At 34.0% G+C, this 11,336-nt stretch overlaps 1 protein-coding gene across 1 annotated transcript; it reads right to left on the bottom strand.

The window, feature by feature from the left end:
- Positions 1 to 1,735, bottom strand: LOC17895902 (maf-like protein CCA_00314). Its single transcript, XM_006301552.2, has 9 exons — positions 1,593 to 1,735; positions 1,424 to 1,495; positions 1,249 to 1,323; positions 1,035 to 1,118; positions 858 to 927; positions 685 to 776; positions 465 to 506; positions 300 to 380; positions 1 to 179 (listed from the first exon to the last, which is right to left on the bottom strand). Exons 1-9 carry the CDS (start codon positions 1,704 to 1,706, stop codon positions 105 to 107), a joined length of 705 nt encoding a protein of 234 aa, XP_006301614.2. The 5' UTR covers positions 1,707 to 1,735; the 3' UTR covers positions 1 to 104.
- Between the last annotated feature and the right edge of the window lie 9,601 nt (positions 1,736 to 11,336).

Below are 11,336 nucleotides of genomic sequence, written 5' to 3'. Positions count from 1 at the left end.
CTTACAATATAAATGATTGATGGGATTAGAGATCTTAAAGTATTAATTTAAGCCTTCCTACATAAATCAAAAGGAGCCTTCCTACATAAATCAAAGGAGTTGGGCTACAACAACACATCGTTGATGAATTTTTCTGTGAGTTCTTTGGAAAGTCCCATGACAGTATCAACTCCTCCCACCTACAACATTACAAAAAAATCAAACTCCTTCAGTGGTGTGTTATCATATGCTGCTGAAACAGAAATGAACTAAACAGCTATAGATCAAATACGAGAGCTCCTTTTGTCAAGGGCACTAACCACGGAATCGACAAATGGTGAAATGAGGGGATGCTCCAGCATCGCACCTCCAGCAACCGTGTAAGTTATTGCATCATCAATCTGAAGATCAAAGAACATATGTTTAAAACAAACTAGTTTCAATAGATCGGTAGTAAGAAAAACTAGTGTTTTGAAGAGTTTTACAAGTTCGTCGATGACTCGTTCTGGTATTTCATGGAAATAAACCTGCATCACAACAACATTCACATCACCACAAAAAGTTTGAAAAAAGAAACAACAACAAAAAGTTGAGCAAAGAAGCAAAAATTGGAATCTAAGTTGGACAAAAGAAACAACAACAAAAAGTTGAAAAAAAGAGAAGGATAAACTAGAATCTACAAGAAAAAATTTGTGTAGTGTGTACCTCTGCTTTGTCCCATCCTCCTCTTCTAACACCAGTTTTCAAATTCCATACAAGAACGGATCCCACAACACCTCCGTGTGACCCAGAATAGCCTATGTAGATTTCAAACACAACTCTTAATCATAAGTGGCTAGTATCATAGAACACCTGAAATCAATCAACTTGCACAAAACCTTTGATAAATTCACGAGCTTCTTCTTTGCTAGTTGGTTTCTCTCTAATGACACCTTTGTACACAACAACCTAGGAAACTCTATCACCATAACATCAGCACCAAGATAATTTTTTTTTTAAATAAAATAATCACAGAACAAATACTAATCCAAAACTGTTGAGGCATTATAGCATACAGTGTCTGCAGTAATCAATAGAGTTGGTTGAGGATCTTGTGCAAACTGGCTTTCACCTCCCAATTTTGATATAATCTCCATTGCCTAGTCAAATACAATTTACCACGATTAAAATGGTAAGTAGAATGTTTTACCATAAAAAACTGGTAAGTAGAATACATTAGCTTAGAAAATATGAACCGGTTACAAAACCCTAGATAGCTTGGAATATCACCTTGGCTCCAGCAAGAGCCACAACCAAATCTTCGGGCTTGTCTGTCCTAATAGCTTTCTCATCAATGTCTGCAGTCTTGAACCATGAAAATCCGAAGCCAACCTCAGTTTACGTACAAAATCCCACCAAACAAGTTAATCAAAATCTCCATATACATATATAAAGAAAAACATACCACGATGGTGTACTCATATCCCATCTTAGCCAGAATCCGCTTTCTTGCCATGGACTGAGAACCCAGAATCAGCTTCACGTTTGAGAGAATATTTTTACATCCCATTAGCCATTAAAACTTTTCCAATTCTCATCTTATACAAAAGAAATAAAAAAACATAGGCAAAAACCTTAAATCCTCTCTCCATCGCCTTCTTCGTCATCTTTGTGTTATGCTCTAAGCGGAATAGTGACGCTGGGAAAATTGCAAAAAATAACAAACACTTAAGAAAAATTTTGACCATGTCGACTCCACTCTTCCAATTTCAAAGAATATAACTCCAATTTCGCTTCAAATTTTTCTCAATCATTCAAATCTATATTATCATTTATGCAGCATTTTTGGAATTAAATCCTAAAGTTCTGAACTATTTACAGGACTGCCACTAGCTAATATTTATTTCCTTTGATTTTGGAGAGAGAGAGAGAGTAACGTTCGGATCAATATGAGTGGGCTTAAATCCAAGAGACATAGTAGTGGGCTTAAATATTTAAGAAAACATGGTGATTTCTTACAAAAATTCATACAAAATTTTAGGAAGTAAATATTAACTAACAAAACACTTCGTATTTATTACAAAAAGAGCAACAAGCAGGAAAGAAGAAGGAAATTTACTACGAAAAAGCGTGTCAGAAAGTGGAAGAAATTTTTCCTACCAAATACCTTCGGGTATAGGTTTGAAGGTAACGGCGTAGGAAAACGGAAGAGAATAGGAAGGAAAACATTTTATAGGAAAGTTGAAGGATCGTTGATTTGTAGGAAATTTATCGGAAAACATGTTTGTAAGATATTGGTAGGAAATTAGAAGTTTAATTTTTCTCTTGACGAAAACATGCTTTTTCCGACTATTTAACTTAGCGACTACAAGATATTGGTAGCATGTATGTTAGTCGTAACTTAGAGACTACTTTATAACAATACTAGTCGGTTGCCCGCGCTACGCGCGGGAGTTTATTATGTTGTTAATGAGTAATTGGTTCGTAGTTTATTATGGGTAAATGGAAGTGCGGTGGAAAATCATTGAGAAACGTGTGCTATTAGGGTTTTTACCAAATATAGATCTAGATGTTAATATTGTGGGTCCTTTTAATATGTTGGCCTGAAATTTGAAAATGCTTTATGGGTTTTGGGCGGATTGTTGTATTTTTCATTGTTTACATTATCTCTTTATATATTGTCATAATATATTTTTTTGTTTTACGTTTTTCTTTTTTGGATTTGTCGTAATTTATATCTCATAATGATCATTTTTATACTATTATATATTTGTTTATGATTTTATGTTTTATATATTTTTTCATTTTTTCATATGGAACAATTTTTAAATTTAACATATTAGTATAATTTACTTTATATTTAGTTTATTTCATTTAATAATGTTTTTATTTTAATTTTTTTGTTTTTATGAAATATAGTTCATTTTTTATTTTGTTTATTAGTTTAACATATGTGTTGTATTGGAAAAATTAGTTAAACTCATATTGGAAATCTTTACAGAAATATTATTTTTATTTTTACCTTTTTATACGTTTAAAAAAAATGAGAATTTATGTTTCGGTCCGACCTATCTCATTGTGTTTGTGGTGCAGGTAAATTGTGATCCGTGGAATCATGGCTAGGAGAGGAGGATGATCTATGGTCTCGGTTGTTATGTTTATGAATATGTTAATTGTTGTTGGAACCTGGTTTAGAGGCATGCTAGGTTGCTGGTGTAAATTGTGGTTATTGAATGATTGATTAATTAATATTATGATTAATTGATGTTAGTTTAATATGTTTCCGCTGTGCATGATGATTTATTGTTGGGTTAATTCGGTTGGGGTTAATTAGTAGGTATGGGACTATTATTTAATGAATTAAAAAAACGGGTCGGGTCTTTTCAATTTGGTATCAGAGCCCTTACGTTTCTAGGGCGAGAGTAAATTGGTTATTTTTAATGTGATATGTGAATTTCGTTGATGGAAAATGATGATGTGGATTGCATGCTGATTGATTTTTGTGTGTAATCAATTGTGTGAGCATGGAGACCTAGATCATCCTCTCGAGCCTTCAATGAGATTCCACGGTAAGTTGTGATGTTTTGTCTTTTCTCTAGTCGTTTGTTTTCCTAGTTTCTGCTCGTGGCAGTGTGGGAGGCTAGAGGTTGCGAGCGTGGTGCTCGAAGTAGTTATGTGGCTGTGGTGGTTGTAGTCCGGAGCGCGGGTCTTCGGTGGTGTTTTGTTGGAAATGGATTTCCGAGAAGTTAAGTTGGAGACTATTATGTAATACCCTGAGTGACGGGATGGTTTGTGAGTTGACTTGAAGAATGGTTATGGTGGACATTGCGATGTTGTATCTGGACTATGTGCGTATTTCTATTCGGGATGTGCTTAGAAACGTTATTGCTTGTTTGCTCTTAGGACGGTGGGTCCTGAACAACTCATGAGGAGATGGTGGTTCTCCTGAAGGGATGGTGGTTCTCCTAGATACCGATGGCTTGAAGGGCTGTGGTCCTGAGAGTGGTAGAGGAGATGGTGGTTCTCCTAGAGGGGATGGTGGTTCTCCAAAGGGGATGGTGGTTCTCCAAAGGGGATGGTGGTTCCCCTAATATCGGTATGGCTCTAAGGTCGTGACCTGAGAGTGGATGAGTTGGGAGCAAATAATTTATATAGCGTTGGTGTAAGCATAATGGCTAGATATAGACCTCGGAGGTTGATGGTGGTTCAATCTTGGATTTTGGTTGTGCTGACCGGTGAGGTCAGAGTTGTGTTGGCTGGTGGGCCAGTTTTGTGTTGGCGGGTGGGCCAAGGTTGGTGTTGGCCGGCGGGCCATGTTTGTGTCGAGCGGATGGTCAGGTTGTTAGGCGAACCGTTGCGATAGTGGTGAATTGCGTGTTACGAATAGGCGGTGTTGAAGGATTCGAGGACGAATCCATGTTAGTGGGGGAGAATTGTAACCCCGTGTTCTGGAAAATAATAGGAGACTTGAATGTGTATAAGAATTAGGGTGGAGTCGGTTTAATTTCGGTTGATTTCCTAAACTGGTCGATTTGTTTAATTGAACCAAAGGAGGTGTAATTAAAGTCGGTTTAGGTAAATTCTGGTTTAATAAGAATTAAACCAAAAACCCTAGTTTTATAAAGAACGCTTCTTCTCTCTTTCGTTTTGTCTTTTGTTTTGTGGCTGTTGTTTCTGAGAGTTGAGTTGAGAAAAGGAGAAGGAGAAGTTTACTTGTGAAAAGGAGAGTGTTAGCTTTGCTTTGGTGTTTAAGGCAAGAGAAGCAGATTCGTCACGTCCTGGTAGAATAGACTTACGATGTATCAATTCTTATCGAAAGGTAATGAATTTTGGTAGGTTTGTTCTTAAGGCGTGTAAGTTGATTCTCCTTTTTACAGAAGTGAATTCGGATTAATATTCAGTGAGTTATATGCAGTTTGGTGAGACGCGTTTTCTCTGTTGCGAACTGGGATCATCGGAGTTTGTAAGTGCGATCGTGATTTCATCGTTTCTCTGATCGGCACCAAATTTTGTGGGGATCGTCGTGACGTCTAAATCTTGCGTTTCACCGAAGGGATTAAGAAGTTAACGGTTGGTTTATGTTTTAGGGCTTCGTTTCTGTGGTTGTAGTTTTCTGATATTTCTGTCTATTTTGGTGCATAGAGATTTTGTTTGTGTGGTTTGTTGTAGGGCGTTGTTTGGCTGTTGCAATCGCTAGGAGAGTCTTTCCTGGTTGTTTTTGTTATTCAAATCACCTTGTTAAGGTGAGTGCGTGACCATGAGCTTATCTAAGCGATTGAGATTGAGTGACTTGTTTGTGATGATTTGTAGGTGAATTGGAAGTGTTATTGGATGTTTATCTTGTTGAATGGTTTGTTTATGTTATATATGTGGGTGTTATCTCATAGCTTGTGTGTATAGCTCGTAGATGGGAGGATCGCTCTCACTGAGTATTTGTGATAATACTCACGCATCTCATTGTGTTTGTGGTGCAGGTAAATTGTGATCCATGGAATCATGGCTAGGAGAGGAGGATGATCTATGGTCTCGGTTGTTATGTTTATGAATATGTTAATTGTTGTTGGAACCTGGTTTAGAGGCATGCTAGGTTGCTGGTGTAAATTGTGGTTATTGAATGATTGATTAATTAATATTATGATTAATTGATGTTAGTTTAATATGTTTCCGCTGTGCATGATGATTTATTTTTGGGTTAATTCGGTTAGGTTAATTATTAGGTATGAGACTATTATTTAATGAATTAAAAAAAAACGGGTCGGGTCTTTTCAATTATTTATATATTTGTTACTATAATCGATAATTAGTAAGTTTTTTTATAACTTTTAATCAATTACCTTTTTTAGTCTTATAATTTATAATATAAAAAAGACCTTTCATATTCTTTTTAAAAAAACTTATTTACATAGGTTTAAATCTTAAAATTAAATGATAAAATGTATAATTAATTTTAAAAATTAGATAATAAAATGAGGTGGATGATGATGTGGCTTAAGAAGAAGAGAGAAAAGCTAACTTTATATATATACTAGCAGTTGATCCGCGCTGCGCGCGGGAGGTTTATAGTTGTTAATTTTGTATTCATATTATGATATTTTATTAGTTTTTAATTGATTTTCAAAACATATTATAGTTATTTTCTCTTGAATTATTATCTTTCAATATTTAAATTTGGACTAAAAGCATTTTCTTTTTGATCATGTTATAAACTAATATTTCACTTTCAGTTTTATTTTTCCCCTTTAAAATTTTATATATACAATTACATAAATGTTGTTTTTATTCTACCATAAATTTAAAATTTACTTACATTCTTAAACTCAGTAACACATTTTAATTTTTAAACTATGATCAATTTAAAATGGAGTTGAATTATATTATTACCACTAACTAATAAAAAATGAAAGTATTTCTTATTTAACATTTCATTTATTTTCATAATTTATTTTTATTTATATAAATTTTTTATTAATTAAATAAGTAGCATAAATATGCACTAAATGAATGTCTTAAATTTATTTTAATGTAAAAAAAATATGGCTTAGGTGGATGCTTAGGTGGCATCATGAGAAGAGAGAAAAAGCTAACTTTATATATATATATATATACATAGATTGCATAGCAAACAAAAATAGCTAAATAATCGCTAAAAAGTTGCATATTCATCGCTATTTATGAAAATCAAAATTTTCAAATTTCAACCTCAAACATAAATCATAGACTCTAAATCTTGAACTTTCAATTCTTAATCTTTAAAAAAATAATTCATAAAGTATAAAAACAAGTTTTCAAAAAAAAAAGCATAAAAACAAAACATAACCATCATAACATCATATATATACAAATCAAGCTTTAAATCTTGTAAGAAAAGCAAATTACTATAATATATCCAAAAACTGAGTTCTAACACTTCAAACAAATAATAGTTTCTCAAATCTTAGATTTTTATCAACACTTTGTTTGTATTACATTGATGTTTTTTTTTAATAATTATCTTTTTTTTCATAGTTTCAATTTTTTAAAACAATTTAATAATAATTTATAATCGATTTATAATTGAGTTGTGTAATTTAATGAAATTTAAGTATTTCCTACCGTTTCCAGTCGAAGGAATGTTGGAGGGTATTTTTTTTGAAGGAAATTCGTAGGAATCAGGAGTGAAAACGTTCGTAGGAATTTGAAATGAATAGAGTTTTCGTAAGAAAATAGAAGGGAAACTTCTTTGTAGGAAATTAGAAGGAAAACGTTTCCTACGGAGGAAAACGCTCAGAAATACCCTTCGCTTTTCCTACGAAAATACCTACAAAAGTGCCTTCGCCGAGTTTTTGGTAGGAAATTTTCTACCAATATCTTACCATCTACGATTTCCTGCTTAGAATACCACCTTAGCTCCAGCAAGTGCCACAACCAAATCGTTAGGCTTGTCTGTCCTAATAGCTTTCTCATCAATGTCCGCAGTCTTGAACTATGAAAATCCCAAGCCAACCTCAGTTTAGGTACAAAATCTCACCAAACAAGTTAATCAAAATCTCCATACACATATATAAAGAAAAACATACCACGATGGTGTACTCATATCCCATCTCAGCCAGAATCCGCTTTCTCGTTTGAGAGAGTATTTTTACATCCCGTTAGCCATTAAAACTTTTCCAATTCTCTTCTTATACAAAAAGAAATAAAAAACATAGACAAAAACCTTAGATCCTCTCTCCATCGTCTTCTTCGTCATCTTTGTGTTATGGTCTAAGCGGAATAGTGACGCTGGGAAAATGGCAAAAAATAACAAACACTTAAGAAATTTTTTGACCATGTCGACTCCACTCTTCTAATTTCAAGGAACATAACTCCAATTTCGCTTCAATTTTTTCCGGTCGAAGGTAACGGCGTAGGAAAACGAAAGAGAATAGGAAGGAAAACATTTTATAGGAAAGTTGAAGGATCGTTGATTTGTAGGATCGTTGATTTGTAGGAAATTTATAGGAAAGCTTGTTTGTAAGATATTGGTAGGAAATTAGAAGGTTAATTTTTCTCTACACGAAAACATGTTTTTCCGACTATTTAACTTAGCGACTACAAGATATTGGTAGCAGATATGTTAGTCATAACTTAGAGACTACTTTATAACAATATTGCATAGCAAAAAAAAAATAGTTGCTAAATAATCGCTAAAAAGTTGCATATTAGTCGCTATTTAAGAAAATCAAAATTTTCAAATTTCAACCTCAAACCTAAATCATAGACTCTAAATCTTGAACTTTCAATTATTAATCTTTTAAAAAATAATTCATAAAGTATAAAAACAAGTTTTTAAAAAAAAGCATAAAAACAAAAAATAACCATCATAACCATCATATATATATATACAAAATCAAGCTTTAAATCTTGTAAGAAAAGCAAATTACTATAATATATCAAAAAACTTAGATCTAACACTTCAAACAAATTATAGTTTCTCAAATCTTATATTTTTATCAACACTTTGTTTGTATTACATTGATGTTTTTATTTATTATTATCTTTTTTTATAGTTTCAAATTGTTTTAAACAATTTAATAATAATTTATAATCGATTTATAAAGGAATTATGTAATTTAATGAATTTTAAATATTTCCTACCATTTCCAGTTGAAGGAATGTTGGAGGGTATTTTTTTGAAGGAAATTCGTAGGAATCTGGAGTGAAAAAATTCGTAGGAAATTTGAATGAATAGAGTTTTCGTAAGAAAATAGAAGGGAAACTTTTTTGTCGGAAATTAGAAGGAAAATGGACCAAAATCTCTCACGCCCTTTGACCGAAGTCTTTATACTCTCATACCCTCCTATGTTCTAACTACCCTTTGACCATATCTTGACTTAAATAAGGACCTATTTTGCCCCTCTTATTATTTGATTTAATTTAAACAAAAAAGAAAAAGAAAAATGGACATGGACTCCACTCGAAAATCTTCATCTTCTCTCTCCTTCAACCACGATCTCCTTCAACCTAATCCTCCATAGCTTAATCGACGAGCTCCTCCTCCATTAAACTCCATCGTCTCTCTCATCAACACGAGAAGCAACCCAACAACTGAGGTAATACACTTATTCAAAGACATTGTTAAATTAATAACTTGTTGGCATGAAGTGGAGTTGTTATGGATTGTATTTGTTCATCTCTATTGAACTATTCTCATTGTAGATTTGGATTTGATCCGATTTTTCTTATCCTCATTGTTAATTAGGGATATGAGTCGAATTGGGTCGACTATTTTTCATAATGTGTACATTGTAACAGTTCAATCGAATTGAATCGTAGGAATGTATTCAAAAATTAGTAGTGATACGTTGTAGTACAACTGGTAGAACTTGGTATAACTATTCGGGCATAACTTGGGATAACTATAATGGTAAAACTAGTATTACAAATGGTACTCTTTGGTATAACTTGGTATAACTATGAACACGACATAGATTATAATGTTAGTTTTCCTATTCTCTTTCAGGCCACAATGAATAAAAACCAACGAAAAATCATAATATATGATTATGGGGGATATTATGCAATAAGAGAAAATGAACCAACATGGAATTCAAGAGATAAAGTTCATCAATCTCTTAGAATGGAGAAAGAGGAGGTCACTTTTCTGCAGTGGTGAACAAGATATGTCGGAAGGCGAATGTTGATGAAACAACGACTGAGCTGAAATTGAGTTACGTTCCAAAATCAGTGGAGCCTAAGAGACCAATATACATATTTGATAATGATGATGTTATGTGTTATATGGATATGAATGAAGATCATTTCAAAGTTTTGCATGTCGAAGTCGTAAATCAGGGGTATGAGAAGAGTCGAGGAAGTGTAGGTTGTTCACTCAATGAGGAGCATATTTCAAGTAGTATAGCGACAGATGGGACCATGTTCTTTGATGAAAGCGAGCCGTTTGAACGTCATGAGATGGTGGAAAATAGTGATGGGAGAGATGGGAACATGATTCGTTATGAAGAAAAATCCGAAGAACGAGCAATAGTAGAAGATGGCACACATGTTGCTGAGATAACACCTTCTGAGATCACACCTTCCAAAATCACACCTGCTGCAGGATTACACCGGTTGTAAACTGTGTGTGGGAAGATGGTTTGGATGTGACTATCCGGCAAGAATTTGAAAGCAAGCAAACAATTAAAAATTTAGTTGAAAAAGCTGCGCATAAGAACTGTTTTGAGTTTGTTATACTAAAGTCGGATCCTATGTTGTTTGTGCTTAAACACTCAGAATTTAGAAAGGGTTGCAAGTGGGCTTTACGAGCAGCAAGAAATGGGAATGCAGACAATTTCTCGGTCAGAACTTACACTAAGATACATACATGCTTACGGTCAGAAACAAGTACAATAAGTACAAAAAGGAGAGGCACATCTCATTTAGTTGCATCTGTTTTGCGTGAAGATTTCCCATGTCTGAGAGACACTCCAACTCCAAAAAATCTCATCCCTTTGGTTCAATCAAAACTTGGTATCAAAGTGTCATACTCAACCGCAAATAGAGGGAAAAAGCTAGCTGCAGCAGACCTTCGTGGTACCGCAGAGGATAGTTATAAGTTGGTTTGTTGTTATATGCACATGTTGGAGAAGATGAATCCATGTACAATTTCATTTGTTTAATTGGATGAAGCCCAGAGGTTTAAATATTTCTTCTTCGCCTTGGGGGCGTGCATTGAAGGCTTCAATCCCATGAGAAAGGAGATCATTGTGGATGCAACCAGTATTAAAAATGTATATGGTGGAGTACTAATCGTGGCTTCAGCTTAAGATCCGGATCACTACCATTATTCGATTGCATTTGGTGTAGTTGATAGTGAGAATAATGCAAGTTGGACTTGGTTTTTAAGTAAATTGAAATCAGTTATACCAGATTGTACTGAGTTGGTCTTCTAATCTGATAGACATCAAAGCTTGATCATGTCAATAAGTACGGTGTACCCGTTGTCTCACCATGGGTATTGTATTTATCACTTGTCTTAGAACGTTAAACTGAGCTGTAAGAACGTGAACAGAGATCTAGTTGCGACGACGTTCATGCAAGTTGCGAAGGCTTACACCGAGTCTGAGTTTTAGAAACTATATGCTGATTTCATTAAAAGGTTTTCAGCCGCAGGTACTTATCTTGATAAACACATAGGACAACATAAATGGGCGCGATGTTTTTTTCCAGGAGCTAGATACAACATTGATACAACTAATACAGTTGAATCTATTAATGGTGTCTTTAGATTCTTAAGGGCATACGCGTTACTACCAATGATAGATGCGATTATTGCTAAACTATATGAATGGTTTAATTAATATAGGAAAATATCCTTAGAGACACCAATAGAGCAAAATTTAGTACCTTTTGTTGAGAAGTTG

The sequence above is a fragment of the Capsella rubella genome, unplaced genomic scaffold (genome assembly GCF_000375325.1).
Source record: "Capsella rubella cultivar Monte Gargano unplaced genomic scaffold, Caprub1_0 scaffold_2, whole genome shotgun sequence".
In the NCBI taxonomy this organism is placed as follows: domain Eukaryota; kingdom Viridiplantae; phylum Streptophyta; class Magnoliopsida; order Brassicales; family Brassicaceae; genus Capsella; species Capsella rubella.
This window is presented reverse-complemented; position numbering and strand designations above follow the sequence as displayed.